Source organism: Rhea americana, unplaced genomic scaffold (assembly GCF_003343005.1).
Source record: "Rhea americana isolate MKP2758 unplaced genomic scaffold, rheAme1 scaffold_50, whole genome shotgun sequence".
Classification (NCBI taxonomy): domain Eukaryota; kingdom Metazoa; phylum Chordata; class Aves; order Rheiformes; family Rheidae; genus Rhea; species Rhea americana.
The window spans coordinates 4,148,091-4,169,861 of record NW_028186646.1 but is presented as its reverse complement, the minus strand read 5'-3'; the positions used below and the strand labels follow the sequence as shown (position 1 = coordinate 4,169,861).

The window sequence follows — 21,771 nt, the reverse complement described above, 5'->3', positions numbered from 1 at the left end:
TGGGATTATATTTCCCAACTGAAGGTGGGAGGGAGCACAACATGCACAGAAAAAAAAAACAAAATTCTTTGTGTACAATAAAAGTATTTCCTTTCATTAATTGTTTTACAGATTGATAGCATTCTTATTATATTGTGTCTGTCAACAAATGAATGGTCTGAATAAGCAGAGCTGGAGCAGGATCAATATGGCAAGGTCCGTATAACTTTCAAGCCTTAGGTTATAATTATATTTATGAATAGCAGGATTTAAATCTCCATAAATTATGTATCAAGCTTTGCATGACTGTTCTTCTCCCTCATGTGTGTCTGCTTTAGTACTACAGTATCATACAGAAGGGTTACTATGAAATACAGTCACAGTCTATCATACCCCCTAGTGGAAAAGGGTTTGAGAAACAAGTGCCAACATGGTTATGTTTATTCTTGAAGATGAGACACAGAACTGATGCCAGATGGAAATGAGTTGAGGTTGCACATTTAAAAAATATATATATACATACATATATATACATACATATATATATATATATATATATATATATATATATATACACACATACATACACACACACACACAGGCAGAGTGCAATTTCTTGAAATTGGAGGAAGATAGGAGGATGAGGATTGGATACTTCAAACATTAAGCATTCTGTTAATGATCCTATTTTGTAAAACTGAACTTGCCTTAATAAAGCTTATATTTGAAATTAGAATCACTACTTGTCTATATGTTCATTTCAAAATCCTTTAATCTCTGGGGGTTAAGAAAAGCAATTAGTAACGCTTCAAAGGATTGTGCAAAGTAAATTTTATAGCAGCAAAGGTAATTGTCACAGGAAATGTTTGGTGGGCTTGAACTAATGACTTGCAATGCGTACACATTTCTGTGCTTACTGTGTATAGGAATTTGAACCTTATGTCTATTGTTAATGTCGCACTGATATTTCCTTTCCGCCTCTCAATGTAGGAAAAGCTAAAATGAACACCCATCTGTAAATGTATTATATATACTCATACATAAGTATACTTATTTCAAATCAAATTGACAGAAAAAAAACATATGACTAATAGAGGTATTTTCATAATGCAGTATGTCTGTTACATGACATAGAGCAAAGAAAAGGCAAAGAAGTGCAGTTGGTCATGCTCATATAATGCAGAGACAGATTAAAAAAAATGTACACTGGCTGTTTTGTGCTTCTGTTATTCAGAACAGCTGTAAACCCACTGGGCAGTTCAATCAGGTTTCATCAACATTTTTGACCAACTCCTACTCTGTGGATCATTGCTTTATATTCTATTTATGTTACGTAAGCCTCACCAAGCTTCAAACACTCAGGAAATCTATGGATCTAGTGGACTAGTTTGGTCTTCTACAAAATAATTTCCCTCAACTGTTGAGTAGAGTATATGGATCATCATTTAGACTTAATATTCAAAACGCTCATGATAGACAGCATTGTATCTTTTCCTTTTTATTTACTTCTCAAACGTTTGCTTCACTTTCCATCTGAATTTATCAAAATTCAATGTACAGCCATATATATTCTCCATTCTCACATTTCTGTTCATATGGATGTACTTACAACTACTGATTGATTGATTTTTTTTCTATTTTAGCAGACTGAATTTCTTGCATTTTTCCAGTTCTTGGAGCCCTTCTCTGGAAACTCTTAACATTCTCCCTAAACTGAAGAGTGACACAATATTACATAACACGAGGTACTACTGCCAAAAATACATTATCTATTCATATTTATATCCTTTATATACAGTAAGTATGAACTGTTTGTTGACAACACTGATTCTAGAACCCTAGCCCAGTATTCAACGTACAGCTAGCATGGATTGAGAGAGAGAGAGAGAGATTTGTCATATTGAGATCAATGGCTGTTGTATGACAATGGCCAGGCACTAAAGATGAAAAAGCAAAATCCCTGCTAAAGGAGAGATACTAATTGCAGTGCTTACTGGCATTAATTAGCCCAACAAGTTAGTAGCATAATGCCTTAAATTCACCAAATAGTGATTGGTTTTCTATTGCCATTGATGCTGCATTAGAATGGTTTATACCATAGAGCTGATTATGGCATATTCAACAGATAGATAAGAAAGATTCATCATAGTGACAGATTCGAAGCATTCACAATTTGCACATGTAACTATACGGAAACAAAATTTAGTGCTTGATCTGACGTTTGTATCTAAGGCTTGTCTCTGCAACCTACCTATATAGACTCTGTTTAAAGTAAATCAGTTAATTCTTTGGAGTCATACCTGTACTGCCATCTTTGCTTCCAGTGCCATAGAGGAACTGGCCCAGAAATGGTGCTCCTTGAAGTGACTCTGCTGCACTGCTCTCAGCTGTTACAACTGACACACCAATGTCATTAGAATAATTTCAGAGTAAAGTCACCAAAAATGGATGACTGGTCAAAAAAGGAATGCTCTACAATAACAGCAGTCCACTGTTATAGGCCTCTGATACCAAGCAATTTTAAATGATTGTTTGTATAATCCTTTATACTTGTCAAAACTGCGCTAAATACATTGATACTAATTTACAATGCAAAATAAGATGAAAGAATATTTTGAAGGTTTTACAATTTGCTTGGTGAAGATTTTTTGCTAAGTCTAGCATTTCAATTATTTAAAAAACTAAGAACATTCAATTTGGAGACTGATGCTACACTCAGTTTTGCCTGTTTTTATTCTTTACAAAATGCAACCTCTGATGATTACTCAAGATCTATGAATAATTTTCAGTTTTAAAATAATTTTCTATTAATCTGTCACAAGCCATGAAACTTGACATTTTCACCATGCTGAGTACATGAAAGTTGCCAGCTTTGCCTGCCGTGCAAATAAGGTTCTTAGTTATACTATTTAAAAGAACAAACATGCAAGTGTTTTAATTTCTTTTTGTGAATTCTACAAATGTTTGGACCCTGAGAGACAGGGAAAATGGTTTCAAGTGTTTGATGCTTAAATGTACGGTGATTTTTTCATTTCATACACAGAAATTATGCTAAATGATAATGAAGTTATGTCATTTTTTAAAAGATAATTGTATACTATTTATGTTTCCATTCTCCTTTATACCTTTGGCAGTCTGGCTGGTAGATAAACAAGTAGACAATCTAAAATTTTAGTCAGTAAATATGCAGCGCATTTACTGACTTCAGTTCTGCTTATTCTCTGCATATCTGTATTGTTATTGGTGTTGAAATCACTTGCAAAATCCTTCTATTGGGATGATAATCACCTTAAGTTTGCACAAGTGACTTTTTATAATTAATGAAGAGCATGACTCATGTATTAGGACTTTTGCAGAGCTAAAGGATCAGCCATCCTCCTATCTTTGATAGGAGCCAGATACATGTGTTTAATATTAGACTGAGTATAACTGAATTTTAAAGAAAGCAAACTGCTAAAGCCTCTGTTCGAAAAGGTACAAAACTCTGAGTTACTTTGCTACAACTAAATCCTGCTGGTTTCCCCTCTTACAAACCTAGGAGTTTCTCCTTTAACTCTAAGGAAATGAACTAGAAGATTTGGGTTGGGGCTTGCCCTGCAGCTCTGAGGGAGAGACACTTGCCATCAGCCTTCTTTCTTGCGAAGGAGGCACTGCTGGAGAGAATTTACTAGGATCTTTCATTCACATCACTCGAAGAACATTTGCTCCCAAAGCCATGATTCCTTAGAAATATAAACCCTTCCACAGGCAGGTCATAGTGCAGGTCATAGGCCTGGACATACAGTATTAACTGGTTAGGTGAAAACAATAAGGGCAGAATAATTTACCTGTTTACCATGTCTGTAATACATACAAACAGAGAGAGACAGAAAGAGAGACAGACAGACGGAGAGTCTGCATGTTGGAGAGTTGGGTAATCGGGGGCAGAAGGATCAAGAAAGACTTAGAGATAACATTCATTTTTTTTTCTATCTTAAAATGGATTATTCTTTTAAACGAATCTTTACAATAATTTCTTCTTAAAAATTACATAGTCAGTTCTCCTGCAAGTTAATATTTTTCCATGTCTAATATTAGTTGTTCTATTTGTGGAGCATGTTTTAGTTTAAGAGTGAGAACCACAGTTCTCTGTCCTATTTTCATATCTGCCACTAAGTTCTGTATAGTTTTAGGAAAAAAATCAAGCAAATTGTCTTGAGTTTCAATTTACTCATCTGTAGACTGGAAATGATTACCAGTTAATACTGTGTGAAATATTATAAAAATTAAAATGAAACAGCACACATTCAGTAACTTGCTTAGAGGAGGAGTATATTCTGCCTACTTTATAACGATCTCAGCCTTAATTTTATTAAAAAGGAATATGATGGCCTTCATAGACAGAGGGATGAACAGTAGAGAAAGAAACATGAAGTTAAAAATAGACAGCTAGATAAACCTTAAAAATTCACTTTCATCTGTAAGAAACTTCTCCTGAGTAGGGGCCTATGACTACATGGAATGCATATATAAAACTGGATTACATTGTGCTTTGGACTACAAAGGTGCAAAAGCTTTGATTTAATGAGATGAAATGTTGTAATAGAAAGCCAAACTTAGTACATTTTTATTTATAAGAGGCTTTCTATATTTTTATCATCTTTCTGTATTGTCACCTAGAATTCACAAAATGCTGCAGGCCAAAATACTTCTTGTTATTTTAATATATTTTTATATTTTTCTAGCAGGAAAGTTACAGTGGAAAGGGCAAAACGATCTTGGTTATATGGATGTTTATTAGAGAGGAAGCACACAAAATATAATATACCTCAGGAAAAAAAATCCACAAGACTAATGTAATGCTGAGGTTGAAAAATCACTCATTTTTAAATAAAGAAATGTACAGTTGAAACTTCCACTTTATATTGGTTTCCTTATCCTGATTCCTTTAAAAATTTATGCATCTTTAGATTATAAATTAGTTGTTAAATAAGATATATGTAGACAAATGACAAATAAGACAATATGTACCAGAAAATAGAATGCAATTTCTAATAAAAACCTGCATGCAATGAGTTATAGCAATACATTTCTCAATTTGTTTTACAGACTCATTAAATCTGCAAAAGAAGTCACGTTTGAATAAAAGTGGATCCATTATTTCTGAGTTATGCATTTATAATATTTTAAACAAGATTAAGCCAAACACTGTTAGTCCATTGGTTTCCTATTTAAAAATCAAAGAATAGGTGACAAATATTCTTCAACTTTTCTGAAAGGTGTACCTTTTTATTGAGACCAAGCACAGACAGTTCAAATCAAAATGAAAATGTTGCTTAAGTTCTGGAAAAACAAATGGAATGGAAATAAAACTTTACTCTATTGCTAGTTTATACCACAGCACTAAGCAGAGCAGGAGGACTGTATGATTTTTCATAAACACAGTATTAGGACATTCCTCTCAGTAAATCTAACTGGAATAGATGATAAAAACAGCAGAAAATGTTGATTTAGAACAAACTTTGTTAAAAGTCGCCTACAGGGTTTTGTTATACAACAGCAAAGAGATTCATCACACTGAATCATTGAGACAGGATTTGTCAGTACAGAAGAGGGAAGTTTGTGTGTTCCTGGCTGATACAAACCAGCTAACAAGTCAATGTGCTACTTGTTCCACTACTGCTCACTGAGTTGAATATACCTCCCTTGCAACATCCTGCCTCTCAAGCTACCAATAATTTCCTGAGGTGCTCATATTTAGAGCATACATATACCACATGTCATAATCTATCAGCATGATGAAGTGAAAATACCAAGTACTGCTCCAGTGTTTAGGTTCTAGATGACTGAATATGATTAACTGGCTGATTGAGTTTTTCAAGTGTTAGAAAAATAGCATAACAAACAATGAAAAAAACCTATCTGGCATGATCAGGAAACTACAACCAGTACACATGTTCATAACAGGTGAAGCTGGGAGTGCCACTCATCATTTTACCTGCTCAGCACTTTTGATTTGAACATGTTATAAGCTTTTTCAAACTTTCACCACTTGGCCTGACTTTCAGAAATCTTTCTCAGACCAAGTTCTTCTCACTGGGCTGGCTGGCTGGCTTTTCAAATTGTATGTATTCCAGCGCAAATATTTCAGCCCTTCCAAAGAACAAAGTTAAGGAAAAACACTGTTTGGTTATGTGAGACCTTTTCTTTGAAAAGGGAGTGGAAAGTGTCTCCAACCTCACTACTCCAAAATAATATTTTGAAGTATGGCAAGAACATGTTTGTAGCTATTTTCTTCAAAGAAGGTTTTGTTTTGTTTTTTTTTTCATTTTTTAATAGAATCTCTCCTTCCTGGGATGAACGTTGCTCACATACTAGAAAAATGACTATTTTTAGGTGCCTCAAATTCATTTTTTGCCAACTTTGGGAAATATGTTGCCAGCAGGGCACTGAAAGGATGTAAAGGTCCTATTTCTACCTTGAATTCTACTGATAACCATCCAATTCTGCCTCAAGCTCAGATTCAGTTCATTTCATGCCAAGACATTTAAATTCAGCTTGTTAGTGGAAGCAAGTAGCACTGTATAAACTGAGAGCTGATTGCTGGGACTGCTGAACACTTAGAATGGCAATCAAAAACAGTATGGTCTGCATCTCTGTACAAGAACTTCTTTATAGAAGAGGCCATATAAGCTATACTCTGAGAGATCACATTGGACACCTCAAATTACCAGAGGCTTTGACTTTAATCTCTTAATGCTTTAACTCAGATCTGTACAATTCTAATAATACTCCACCTTGCATGTGAGTTAAGCACATCAATTCATGTTTGTAAAGGATTTTGATAGCATAGCAAAGAGCACCACAGGAGAAAAAAAAAAAGAGAGAGAGAGAGAGAGAGAGAGAGAGAGAGAGAGAGAGAGAGGAAACATTTTTTCTGACCTCAAAGCAGGATTTGAATAATGTACAGTAAATAAAGCCTGAAGCCACACATCGGACAATGAGGCTCAAACAACTCATTGAACAGCTGCTTGTTAGCTGGGCATTTTCCTTTCTATACATGGAATAAGACAGAGGTCTGCAGAAAAATATAGATACGAACAAATATTTTAAGACTATATCATAATTATTCCTTATTGAAAATTTGATATTTTAGGTCAGCTGACATGAAAAAAAGAAAATATGAAAACAATGGTCTGAGAGCAGACCAAACTTTTATTTTTATGGTAAAGAAGAAAAAAAAAGCATTTGTCTTATAAGCCAAATGTAACTACATTTTGAAACAAGTCATTATGCTGACTTGAAAAAGCTTTTTATTTTCAAAATGCCAAAATGTTCTGCTCTGGCTGCTATAAATTTTGTAAGATATTTTTTAGCTGAAGTTGTTAAACAGTTTCCATAGATACCTGAATTTTCATTTTTCATATAAAAACTATTCAACTAAAACACTAAATTCATCTTTAGTCTCAAGGTGTATAGAGAGATGGGCCAGGTGAAACCTAAATATCAACCTCAGGCCTGGGAGTTTGAACTTCAGACTCTGAAAGTTCATTCACGTGGTCTTTTATTTTCAATATGCAATACATATGCAAGGAACCCTACCTGATATTGAATTATGTATAAAACTTTATGGCTTTGCCGATACTGGAGATTACATTACTTAATCAGAATCGTCTTTTGCACCTTGAAAAATCTTTTAATACACACATTTGAAATTCAGCAAAAGCATCCTGGCCATCTCCAACTTTACCTATCACAGAATCACAGATGGCTGAGGTTGGAAGGGACCTTTACAGATGATCCAGTCTAAACCCCCCTGCTCAAGCACAGTCACTTGCAGCAGGTTGCCCAGGGCCTCATCCAGACAGCTTCTGAACATCTCCAAGGAAGGAGACTCCACAGCCTCCTTGGGTAACCTGCGCCAGTGCTCTGGCACCTTCACAGTAAAAAAGTCTTTCCTCACATTCAGATGACGCTTCCTGTGTTTCACTTTGTGCCCGCTCCCTCTTGTCCTGGCACTGGGCACCACTGAAAAGAGTCTGACCCCTCCTCTTGACACCTTCCCTTCAGATATTTATGCACATGGAAAAGATCCCCCCTCAGTCTTCCCTCCTCCAGGCTGAAGAGGCCCAGCTTTCTCAACCTTTTCTCTTATGTGAGAGATGCTCTAGTCTTTTAATCATCTTAGGATGAGTCTACCTTTGCTGGACTCTCTCCAGTAGCTCCATGTCTCTCTTGTCCTGGGGAGCCCAGAACTGGACACGGCACTCCAGATGTAGGCTCCCTCAGCCAGGGTTGAGTAGAGGGGCAGGATCACCTCCCTCGACCTGCTGGCAGCACTCTTCCTAATGCACCCCAGGATACCATCGGCCTTCTTGGCTACAAGGCCACATTGCTGGGTCATGGTCAACTTGTTGTCCACCAGGACTCCCAGGTCCTTCTCTGCAGAGCTGCTTTCCAGTAGGTCAGCCCCCAGCCTATACTGGTGTGTGGGATTATTCCTCCCCAGGTGCAGGACTGCACTTCCCTTTTCTGAACTTCATGAGGCTCCTCTCTGCCCATTTCTACAACCTGTCAAGGTTCCTCTGAATGGCTGTGCAGTCCTCTGATTTCTCAGCCACTGCTCCCAGTTTTGTATCGTCAGCAAACTTGCTGAGGGTGCACTCTGTCTCTTCAGGTCACTGGTGAATAAATTGAACAGGATTGGACCTGTTCAATATTGATTGAATCAACCAATCAATATTGACCCTCAGGGTACTCCACTAGTTGCTGGACTTCAACTAGACTTTGTGTCACTGGTCACAACCCCCTTAGCTCTGCTATTCAGCTAGTTCTCAAATCACCTCACTGTCTGCCCATCTAGTGCATGCGCGCACACATGCACACACAGATGTATTTATATATACACACATCTTATTTGTTTATATAGAGAATTATTGTTACACTCCAAAACAACAGTGGTATTTAGGTATGAATTTTGTTTTATGAAATGATTATAGGGTGTACTACTGCACATTTTCCAGCATAAAATTAAATATGGGAATGGGCACGCTTGGTCAAATTGTCATCTCTCCTCCAACTACAGTTCTCTGAATACTGAGCATTGGTAGAGTAGGAGGTAAAAATGACCAACACGCCCATTAAGATGAACAGACGGAGGAAGCCAAAGCAACAAAACAAACTGTGAGAAAAGAGCCACAGAGAGTAAGACCTACTCAATGGCAATAGGGAAAAGCATAATAAAGTAAAGAAAGAAACAAGCAGGGAAAGAGAAAAAACAGTGTTGTCACTGATTTCACAGGGTGACACAGTATACATCAGAGGATGTAATATTCATCAGAGAATCTCACTCATAACTGGTGCCTGAGAATGATAAGATATACAGTCTAAAATACTATGACATTGGAATAATTTGATTTCTTTCCATATAAAGGTATTCAGCTAGGCTTTATAATGAAAAATTCCTTTAATGATTTTGTCAGTGTATATTCCAAATATGAGAACATTATATAAAAATACACAAATAATTTTGTGTCAGAAAGAATCCAAAAAAGTCACATTTTTAACTAATGGCTTTGGCTATAGACTCCAAGTGTCCTTCCCCCACTCTCTCAGTTTGGATGTTTCTTGATAACCTCTTACATCTTTAAGTTTACTCTATAATGGGCAAAGACTGTAACTGCATGAAGAAGATCAATGTTGCAGATTGCACCGTGGTAATTTTTTTTTTTTTTTTTGAATAAATGCAGACTGTCCTAGCACTACTACTCATCTGAATTCAATCCTTGATATCAGTCCAACAATCAATCAGAGGCATTGGACACCCATAATTAGATTATAAAATCATAACTATAGTCATTTTACGTCTGCTTGCATAATTACATCAGCATGCTAATATCCTTTTAATGGTCTCTAATGATGTAATAAGAAATAATGGAATTTATTTGACAGCTACATAACCATTAACAAAACATATTAAGCATAACTAGTACTACCATAAAGATTCAGGCTGTATCCAAAAGTGACAGCTAACATGTTGGATATTTTCTGCAATGTCGAAATATTTCTAATTATGTATTCCCTAGATATATTCCCTCTCATCTGCTTCACAGGGTGAGCAAAGTTTATGTCAGTGCAAACTTGACAACAAACCAACTGTAGAAGTGGACTGCACCCTCTGGGAGCCTAGCCTGAGGCTATGCTGTGAATTGCAGGCCATCCGTTAAAGTTGGCAGGATTGTGGAAAGAAGATGAGATAAGCTGATTACTACTACGCATCAACTAATCAAGAACTAACATGGGAATTAGTAGGAACCCATAGCAAAAGCAACTTATTCACTGAGGCAAACTCCAAAGCACAAGGAAAAACTAAAAATATAAAGAATAAAATACATTTGCAGACAAAACTAATCAAAGTTAGTAAAAAGGTATTTGTGAAACAATATCTTTAAAATTAGTTTTTGTGGCAAAAAAGACAATAAAGTATTAATCGCTAATTCCAACACTTCCTTTAAAAGGACTCACCACCTACCTTTTCTCCTCAGTTCTTCTTACCCTATTCTCATTGAATATGACAGTTTTGTTTATGCTCTGAAATTAACTCTGTGGTTCTCATTAAGAGGTGTTTACTCTGAAATCCTTGCAGAAGTCTTGAAAGTTTCAGGCTTACACTATCACTTTCTTACCATTCAGAATGCTTGGAGGGAACAGAGAGAGAATTGAAACTTTTAAGCCATCCTAATACTCAAGTCAGAGTACAAATTAAACTAGTATGTCATACTCCCATCTCATATTCCCATCCCTTTCAAAATCCTTGATCTCAGGCTTCTTTATGTTTTTTTCCCATTATTTATTTTGCACAATTTACCCATTCTGTAAAAATACTAAGTGCACTCCTAAGAAAAAAGGTACTTTTAGTTGCTAGTTAAAAATAGTATATAAATATATATATGTAATATATCTACTATATAAAAAATTCCATGATGACTTAGGCTAAGTAAAAGTCATATTTCCTGAAAGACCTCATTCTCTCGCTTGGAAATGTCAAAGGTAGATTAGGAATAATCATGAAATCAAGTCTTTCCTGAAACCTCTCCCTGAGAGACTATTCAGAAGCTAACCAGAGCCTTCAAATCCATACAGTTCTCCAATGATGTCTCTGTAGTGGTGACAGAAGAACAATCCAGAAAAGCAGTAATTCTCTGCTTGGTGAGGCCTTTTTCTAAGGCTTCTTTCTAACCACTGCTTTATCTAGCAGTTCAGCTAGATCACGCTGCCATAGTGATTTATGGGTTTAACCTGAGTCAAAGCATCTCATTTTCTTAAATCAAAAAGAATTACTGCACATGAATTCTTCACTAACTTGAGATTTGGGATATTGTTTCATTTCTCTTTTGTAGATTTATAGATTTTATTTAAAAAAAAGGCAAAAACAGATTAAAAGATGCTGTCTTGATAGACATAAAAGACCTCATCCTGTTTCGGGTTACTATCATCCATAATACACTGTTTTAAAGTACTGACTATACAATACAAATAGTTTTGGTGCAGTCAGATGGCTGTTTATTAATGAACACAAAGTAATCAGCCTCCCTAATGCTGTATATTAAAAAGAAAACACACAAAAGAAGAACGGTTATTCATAGCTAGCTCTGTCACTGGAGGGATACTTTTCATTAGAAAGTGAATCTATAGCCCACCAATTGCAATGCTGTGGCGATTTATCAAAAGATAAAACATAACCAAAAGGCTTTTTGCTAACAATTAGAAAGGTAGGTGAAAGTGCTCTTGTACTGTAAATGAATAAAGCTAATGAAGCAGAACTCATCGATTCCAGCAGAGAACGTGTTCCATGGGATCCCTCTAAATGTGCAGCAGACTTTGATTTATCTGCTAGCATTCAAACCTCAAGCTGGAAATTCTCCCTACGAGGAAGACCACACATATTGTCATGTTTTGTAATTTCCAAACTCATTTTTCATAAAATAAATAAATTTCATAAAATAAGAGTCATTTAGTAACACAAAGCATAGTTGTCACAAACAAAATATGGGTGTATTCGCCTTCAAAATAACTAAATTCAATAGGCCAGGCCTGGCACCTCTTAGATTTCTAAAAAGATTTCCTCATCAGTTGTCTATTTCTCACTGCACATGCTATATGCAAGTGGTATAATTCTTTTTTCCAAATAAGAATAAACACTTTCACTAAAGATGAAACACCTTCAGATTACCACCTAAAACACAGCATTAAACAATGAATTACATTCACTGAGCTGAAGATTAAACAAAAGTTGATGGCATCACAAGTGAGGCTAAGAAAGATGCTGCAGTTCAGCAACACAACTGACAGGCCAAAACAAGCAGCCCCAAATGCTCTCAAAAATAGGCAGCAACTGGATGCTACCCAGACATCAGCTATTTTTTGCGCACCAAGAAATGACTTATTTCCACCAAGCTGTCAAAAACCTCCCACAGCTGACCCTTCTTTTCCATTACTTCTCTATCAAACTATTTTTACTTCCTGCTTCTCAAAGGAAGAACTAAAGTTTTGTGTAAAAGTTCCTACAAAATGATCTCAGAAAAAAAAAGATAATCTGAGTTTCTTTACCAGATATGCAAAATCATAACCTTGCAGCTCAGATGAACACACAAAACATTCATCAATATGAATCATATGAAGAAAAATAGTATTTCAACATAGCTGAACTCCCTATGACTTGTTAAATGAGTAGTCGATCAAGCAGCATGACCCAGTGTGCCATGTATCAGACTGCAAGTCAGGGACCCAGGCTGTAATCAGTTTATGATGATGTTTCCCCCTCAGCAATACTGTGTATAATAACTCTTCCCATGACTTGCCTTAACTAGACCCTGTCAGATAATATGGTAATATTTTTACAGTGCTTGGAACAGACTTTTTTTCTTCCTTTCCCTATGGAATCATAGGAATATTTCAGTCTATATTTTTTAAAAAATAATTTGTTACTAACTGTATACACATAATAAAATATATAATGCATATATGTACATTATAAAAAACACCAGGATATTCTTTTTTTCCTCTTGCATGCTCTCATTAATTTTAGCATGAAAAGGTAGTTATTTCCTTATAAAATGAACTATTCAAAAATAATGAGAAATCCAGTAAAATAAAAAGGGGCAAATTCCATGTACATACTTGACATCATCGAAGGCACTCATCTGCAGCTTCAGGAGATCTGCCACTTCCTTTATTAACTCCAAGCCCTTTTCCACACTCAGGGGGCTGTTGAAAGGGAGCAAGAAAACAGAGCATTACAAAAATGGAACTCATCAATACTTGAGAGGCTAAAAGTCCCAAAAGAGTTATCACCTTAGTCTCTTAGAGGCTGCAAGCCACCACTAACTGTATTCCTGTCACATAGTGATCGTGATATCAAGGGAATTGGGATCAGGTGCTTCTTCAGGCATGATGAATCACCTGAATTTTCCAGCAATAAGACAAACAATAAGGTGTAAATGGAATTGTTAGGAAGTGTAATGGGCCCATGATGCAGCAACCAGTTCATCTCAGTCCCCAATAAAAAATGTAATAAAGTAAAAGGACAGAAAGAGAGAAAGGATTGACGAGACAAGGAAGGAAACAAACAATGAAAGTCAAATTGCAGGGCTCAATATCAAATGGACAAGGGAAAAGCATATTTTTAAATTCATTAGTTTCTAAAATGAATCTTCGCTCAGTGAAAGGATACAAAATTATTACGGATTTGAGAGTAAACAATGGAGCAATGCACACTGTCCAGAGGACAGTGATTAGATACATAGGAGTTAGTTTAGTGTGCATATACACTGCTGACAACCCACTTTAAATCTTTTTAACCTTTGTCAATGCCACATTTACATTTTTTTAATTTAGAAAACAGGTTGCAATCAAGCATAACACAAGAGGACTGCTATCATTTAAAAAAGCACTTAGCTAGATACAAAATTTATATTTATAAAAATTTCAGGTTATTAGAGTTGTTACAACTCTAAAGATGTATTATGAACCTTCATTCCCTAACAGACAATGCCTTGTTTAACTGTTGTGCAGCACACTGAAACCAAATAAAAAGAATTAAGAAAATAAAAATAAAAATAAAAGGAAAGGATACAGCAATGTCCAGTGAGAACAAGATACAATGTTCTTTGTGTAAATTGTGATTATAGAATTATTCTCAACATTGTTAAGTTCCAAGCTCATAAAATTAAACCTTAGAAGCCAGAATCTTATCTAACTTATGCCACTAAGTCAGAAACAACTTTGATGAAACTAATCCTGGGGGAAAATAGCTTCCATACATTTTCCTTCATGGATTTAAAACAAGTAAGAGAAGGAGGTGTCAGAAAAAAGAACGTATTGTTAGACATGATCTTTTCAACTGGACTAAAGGAAAAAAAAAGATTTTTAAGAGCCCTGGACATAGATTATTATTTCTGCTTCACAGTTTTTGAATCTAATTTTATATCATTATAATCACTGTCATAATTTTATTTATTGTCTTCAATGAGCCATGTGTTTACTTATGTATTGCATTCGGTTCTGCATACACTACTGATGGGCAGTGCTATTTAAATAATAGGAATCTCATGAGGACCTCGGTCAGGATGGAATTGATCAGGCTTCCCTTTATGCTACTAACCCAAAATGCTCAAGAGACCTCCTGTCACACAAGCAGAGGTAGCCCCTCAAGGCACCTGATAAATTTAGAGTTTTTCTAGATATGTAAGACAGAAATGTTCCTGTGTGAAAGTAACGAAAAAAAAATGATTGTTTCTGCAAGGGAAAAACTGTATTATAGATTATTCATAAAAACCCTATATTTCAACAACTGACAGTGGGTAGAAATGTGAGTATTTCCATCACTACAAAAGCAGATTGTCAGAGTGACTTGGGGCTTATGTGTTAATTAAATCTCTTCTCTCAAAGTTGCTGGCTTAAATTTTACACCAATGATTGGTGTCAGCAAGTGGGCTTTTACTGCAATAGCAAGTATACGTAGAGATGCAAGGAAAGTCTGCTGCGTACATTGGTGTCATTTTTCTACCAAGAGAGTCTCATTTGTACAAACTCAAGCCCCAACTCACCACTTACTTACCCCTCTTCACATAAAAAAAGCATTCTCTAAAGTCAAAAACACGATATATTCCTAAAAGTTGATGTAGTAACAGTAATGGGTGAAATAATCAGAGCATTTGAGTGCTAGAATCCAGGAAGAAAGCCAACATCTTTCATATAAAAAACGTTGCCAGAAGGCTAATCTTTTGCAGGTCTGATTGTCCAGTAGTAGTTTTTGTATCTATCATACCATAGGAAAGGAAGATATAAAGGTTCACAAACTTGCGTACAACTTGTTAGGCTAAGAAATTGTAATTAATGACAGCACAGGAAAGATGCAAAACCAATACCTGGGTACTTTTCAAAGTCTTTGCTGCTATCCATTAAACTCTTCAGTGTCACTGCTATTATTAATCACACTATCACAGCTGAGGTGTCACATAAAGAATGATAACTTATAGTACAGTATTCACCAATGACCTTTCCTCTGACTTTTTTAACACAATACGTACTAGTACTGTTACTGGCAGTTCTGTAACACTTGTATTGTAGAAGAGTTGAATATTCAAAAGCTTTCTCTAAAAATGCAAGAACATTGTCTTCAAGACTGCATTTCTGCTTTGCAGTTTGTGCAGCATTGCATGGTCTGCATTTCTACAATGGTTTCCTTTACTTCTGTTTACGTCCTACCTAGTAACACAGTGAAACCAAACTAGCCCACATCACAACAGCAAGATACACCCACATCATTCATCTGATTTCAGGTTTACACAAAGACTATTAACTGAACACAGCACATGCTGCAAACATCATCTATCCCACTACACACAATCCTCCCACAGATCCCCAGTGCGAGTACACAGTACTCATGGAACAGCCGCCATCTGAGATCTTTCACATACTATGTTTGGTTTTCAGCCCGTTTGATTCCATCCTGCGTGAGAGGTTTATACATCATGAAGGGGAGAACAAAACTGAGAAGTATCAATGTTATTTCTTTATGAATATGATTAACCTACTGCTTGTGAACGATTATCCACTACAGAATTAATTCAAAGGAATATGTTACATAAGTCAAGAAGGAATGCCAAAAAGAAAAAAAAATAAAAGATTCGAATAAGGAACAGAGAGTGAGATAAAATAGGCAGAAATTGTAATAGTAGAAAAGAAACTCTTTGGACTCAATCCTGAGCTATAGCTCTTGAGCTATAACAAAGCTGTTTTTATGAAGGTCAAAGACTTGGGCGAAGAAAGCTAAGAGTGGAGACAGGATCCCCATTAAATTTGACCTGTCAAGCTGGTCAGATAAGTTCCTATAGTAGAAGAGGAGAGAGGGGCCCCTTCTGGGTGACAGTCCTTGCTTGGTCCCCTTCATCCAGAGCAGGACAGTGTAGAGCAAGTTGCTGGGCTGTTCCCTCTTGGTCTCCAGATGTGCTACAACAGAGGAATAAGCCAAGTTTTCTTTCAGTGGCTTGTGACAGTGCATTTAAGTAAGCCAACAATGGTGAACCCTTAGAAGAGAAAGCCTGGCCTACACAGGCCTCAAAGACACAAAGTAGGTATCTCTGAGAAAAAGTAAAAGCAACAGAAGCAACCAACCTTGCGAAAATGTGAAAGTAACGAAAAGCCTACACATGAATGCTATCTATGCTTTGCATGTTCTCTTGAGTTTAGCTAACTCCTTCACTGGCAAAGAAAATTATTGGCTCCTGCAGCATCACTAGCAGTGCTTCTGATGCCTCTAAGACTCTTCTTTTCACAAATCTTTAAAATTTCTGAGCATCTCTGATCTACATTTTGGGCTTAGGAAAAATAAATTATTGGAGGATGTAGCATTTTCTCTGCTGATGATGCAACTGTTGTTACCTGAAAACCTGAGATTGTGCTTACTTTGGGTGTTGTGTCTTTGCTATGCTTACACTGGCCGTGGATTTTTCTTTTGCATCTTCCTTCAAGTTCACTGTGTTAAGGTATGATAATGCCAGCTGAAACAAAATTGGATATATCTCATAGTCTAAAGTATTTTTTCTCCTTTTTAGATTTCCAGCTTCAGTTCTTTACAACTTGAAAGATAAAATGAGAGTTATAAAATATAGAAAATTAATGTCTAATTGCTTTACCTTCTAATACCATCTCCATCTCTGAGTGCCAGCCTAAACATTATTTTTCAGGTAACAGACTCAAATCCTTATTGAGCCAGTAGCAAAACTCTGTTGCACTCAGATGTCAATCTCTATCTCATATTATTTGTAAGATGTACTTTGTCTGATAGGCTACCAATGAGGACAAAAATGAAGGAATGGAATATAAATATTTTCTTTGGGGTTTATGCAGATATATTTAGTTTTTAAATCTGCCACAGCCTTTCATCTCCAAAATGTTTCACTACTGCTTTTATTTAATCTCATTTTGCTGCACACAACTCCTGCACTAAACTAGTTATACCTGTTAAAGCATATGGCTTGTATTTCTGCTAACAATAGCCAACCTTATGTGGTACTATTACACTATCCCCTACTATACTATCAGATGAAATGAACTCCCCAGCTCAGGGCAAGACTCTGATGTCATGATTTAACACCATCACATAACTGCGAAAATTCCCTTATCCACTTTCATCATGTGAAAAATAAATGGTTCAACCTATAACTACTTGTCTGAGCTAAAAAAAATCTAATTTAATCAGCTCCCTATAAATTCAGGAGTTTTGTCTAACAAAGAAAAGCAGACCTTAGCTATAGAGCTGTTTTATTTAGAAATGAATCCGAAGTGAAATTGCTGGAGTAAATATCTCTCAACTTTAATTCAAGCTGTCGAGCACTTCTGAAAATTAAGCAATCCATTTAAATGTTCAAGAGTGGATGGGGGTAGGGGGCTAACTTTCTTTATGTAATTGTTTGGTAAAGTCACCCCACAAATTGTACTGGACATCGAATACAGGAAAATTAGATTGCTTGGTGAAAATAATATTCTGTATCTTTCAATATCTAAATCCCTCCCAGTGAGGGAGCTGAAAACAGAAATATTGTTAAAGAGCAATCCACTTACTGAGACAATTCAAATAATAGACTATTGGATTATAAACTTCATCTGTTATTGTCTATTAAAAACTTCACCTTTCATTATTCAATTTGCTAGAAAAATATGAGGCAAAGGAGTTGTTTCTACAATCTGGTTCCAGAATGTTGGCACAATTTGGATCACACTAAGTGATTTCCTTCTCAGGCACTGCTATAAAACATACAAAATTTGCTAGCCAAATTTTAAGTGTCTACACAATTCCATTGTCCTCAGTAGTCTTATAAATAAATGAGGGAATATCTGCTGCTGAATGTATGATGAATGATGAATAGAACACATCTTCATCTGGGAGAGACCTACCAGGTAACCCTGGTCAAGGCATCTTCTGACCCTGAATTTTACCATCTGTAAAGTGAAGACAATGATACTGACTTTATTTGTTAGATGCCTAGCATTATTGTAGAACAGACTGGTGTCATTTAACTTGCATTCCTTCTGGATGTAAGAATAAAAAGAGCAGAACTATTGGCATTCCCTAAAGGCTATACATATTTCTCCCTACCAAGTATGGAGAACACATTGTAATAGCAAAGTCCAAGTAACCTGAAAAAGAAAATGCATTTTTAGTTATAACTTCCTTCCTTCCCTAACAATAAATTTGGCTTAAACTTTCTCAGCACAGGTCATCTCTTGCTGGTTTTAGGGCACACCAGCAAGATGCGTCTCAAGGTGAAGATAACCTATCCTTCACTGGCAAGCTGGTAACCTTGCTAAATGTATGCTATGGCCAAGAGGAGGCAATATGCTGGACAGAACAGTCTCACGGGCCAGAATTGCCTCATGCACTGTCAGTCAGACCTCTCCAACAAAGACTAGTGCCAGATATTGGATCCTAATCTCAAGACCAGCTCAGCTATATCTCCTAATTATCTGAACACCAATCTGAATGGATGCTGTGTTTCCAGGAAATTCCCAAGATTAGCTACAAATCTGGAGAGTGTGAACAACTACTTTGAATAATAGATTGCATATTTTTGACCTGGATTTGTGCATTCAAGGCTAGAAGCTTCCCTTTCTGATTAAAGAACAAGAAGGATACATGTAAATGAAGGAACAGGAGGAGTTCTGCAGGGCAGCATGACCAGCTCTGCATGCTAACACTAAATGGAGCTTAGTCTCTAATAAAAGCCAGTGGGCAATGTCAAAGTGAACAAGAGGAAAAACAGAAGTAAACAACGATGAAAACTATATGTTCTATATTTCCCAACATGTCTGTCAAAACAGTCTCATAAATTGATCCATTTTGGTAGAGAAAAATCTGATTCAGTTACACAGATGGCTTGATTGCTAGCATTTGCCAAGCTTGCTCCCAGCCCAAGGAGAGCAACATGTAGCTCAGAGTTACACTGAGGTTATGCAGTCTCACAAGCAGTTGCTCTCATTTGCTTTTCCTCCTCCCCGTTGCCAAGTGTCTTCGAAATCCGACTTAACTGAACTCTGAAATTCTCCCTTACTGCCATCATTCAAATTATGTATTGTCTTTACCAGACTGTACCTAGTGTCCTTCCAACACTCTGTTTAGCAATTGTAATGCAGCACTATAATGGACATCTAGTCAGTCCTGTCAGATTAGTTCAATTGAATCATTTTCTGCAAAAATGAAGAATAATCTACAGTACAGAAATAGGCCTGGCACTGGGGATTGCACTCCTTAAACATAAATGTCAGTCTAATCTCCAGTGAAATTTTAAGTAAGGTAGCATCCAATCTATCTAATACTTGCTTAAAATGGGATGTAGGCAATGAAGTCCAGCCCACCCATTTTATAAGAGTGCTGAGCCTAAATTTACTAGGGATTTCTCTACTTAAAGTTGCCGAAGTGCTTAATTTTAGTCTTCCCAGAAGTATCAGAAAGTGCATATTCTAGGGATGTTAAGTGCCATGCTCATACCCAGTCTCTCTTACCCTATCCAAATTCTAGTACAGTAGCATCTCCACTACACCGTTTTTCCCCGAAGAAGATACAAAAGTTTGTTTACAGCTGTATTCAGCTTGTGGATATTGAATCCAAATCTTCCCTGGAAAAGGCAGAACCTGAAGCCAGCATCTAGGACTTTGTGGGGGAGTTTTTTTGATTCACTCTACTACTCACTTTAAAAATGTTTTGAGTGTTTACTAATGCAAAACACAAACATGCTTGAAAACTAAGTTTAGAACAGAAATTTTCCTTCCTCAGGGTTTTGCCCTGTAAGTTAGAATCACCGTTCTCTCTTGCATTTTGTCCATCTTGCCCTGTGTTTCTCTTACGCCAGAGGATGAACCACAGCAATCAAGAGGATGATAGGGAGAGTTACCGCTCAAGGCTGGGACAGACAGCAGTCTCCTACGATGTAGGAGATACAGAGCTAAAACTCCTCAGACCACCAAGATTTCTTCCACCTCCTAGCGCATTTTCGAATCCCTAGAGTACTAAGCAAAAGGTAGGCATCATACTGCAGTAGGACTCCAGGACATGCTATTTGTTCGGTGTCTCTCAGTGAAATAGGTAAGTACCTAGGACGCTAGATTGTCTTCTGCAGTCTCCCGAAGTCCATTATAATCATCTGAGGAAGTGAGATGCCCAAATCTCCCTGTGAGGATGTTCAGGGAGCCAACTATGTCAAGTGAAGCGGGTGATGCGCCCATCCTCGTGGGGCACATGTCGCATTCAGCAGTCTGACACCTGAACAAGGCAAGCTGGCTTTCACCCTAAATCCTGAAACAGATGCATTTCAGCTTAAAACATAGAAATGTGCATACAGGAAAAAGGTACTATCCACCTGGATGACAAAACAGATAACCAATGGTCTTGAAAACAGAAGCTGTAGGGACCAAATCTGTCGAAGAACTTACCAATTTTTATTAAGACATTAAAGGTACATGTAGTTTATACTCTGCATGTGAAAGTGTTGGTTTAGACCTAAAAAATCCTTTCTGAGTTAGGTCTTTACCCCACAGACTCACATTAGCAATAATAACGTACCATAAGATCCAAGCTGACAGTCTCCCGAACAGGCTCACCAAAGATCAGTTTCTTCTCGTGGTGGTATTTTTCTCTAGAAGCTAACCTGAGACTTGAGCTCACAAACATAATTTTATTGCTCCTGCCTATCTCTGTATTTGAGTATTTATTTTTGAGATTTTTAAGTATTTGCTCACCTACTGCTGAGCACAAGACCACCTAACTTTCCAAAGATTTTCAGTTATGAATCTTAAATTATTTTTCTCTTTTTTAAAAACTGAATTTTTAAAAAGGTGCATGCCGTAGTTTGAAATACTTATTTAAGAAAGTTGGTCATTTTGCAATAATGTCCCTCTGCATTGACATCAGATTGCCTTCCCCTTAGTTGATGGAGCAACGCTCTGTAACAGCCTTGCTCCTTAACATGCAGCGCAGCCTCCTTAGTACTGCAGATACTAAACTAAACCTAAACGAAAACGAAAACGAAAACGAAAACGAAAACGAAAAAGAAAAAGAAAAAGAAAAAGAAAAAGAGAAAAAGAAAAAGAGAACGAGAAAGAGAACGAGAAAGAGGAAAAGGAAAAGGAAAAGGAAAAGGAAAAGGAAAAGGAAAAGGAAAAGGAAAAGGAAAAGGAAAAAAGAAAAGGAAAAAAGAAAAAGAAAAAGAAAAAGAAAAAAAGAAAAAGAAAAAGAAAGAAAAAGAAAAAGAAAAA

General features: G+C 36.5%; 1 protein-coding gene across 1 annotated transcript in view; it reads right to left on the bottom strand.

Annotated features, from left to right (window-relative positions):
• The window catches only part of PTPRN2 (protein tyrosine phosphatase receptor type N2), a 592,277-nt gene that overhangs the window by 365,139 nt on the left and 205,367 nt on the right, over positions 1-21,771 (bottom strand). The window contains exon 10 of the mRNA XM_085317725.1: positions 13,138-13,224. Within this exon, the coding sequence (XP_085173851.1) occupies positions 13,138-13,224 (87 nt within the window). The remainder of the gene's footprint in view (positions 1-13,137; positions 13,225-21,771) is intronic.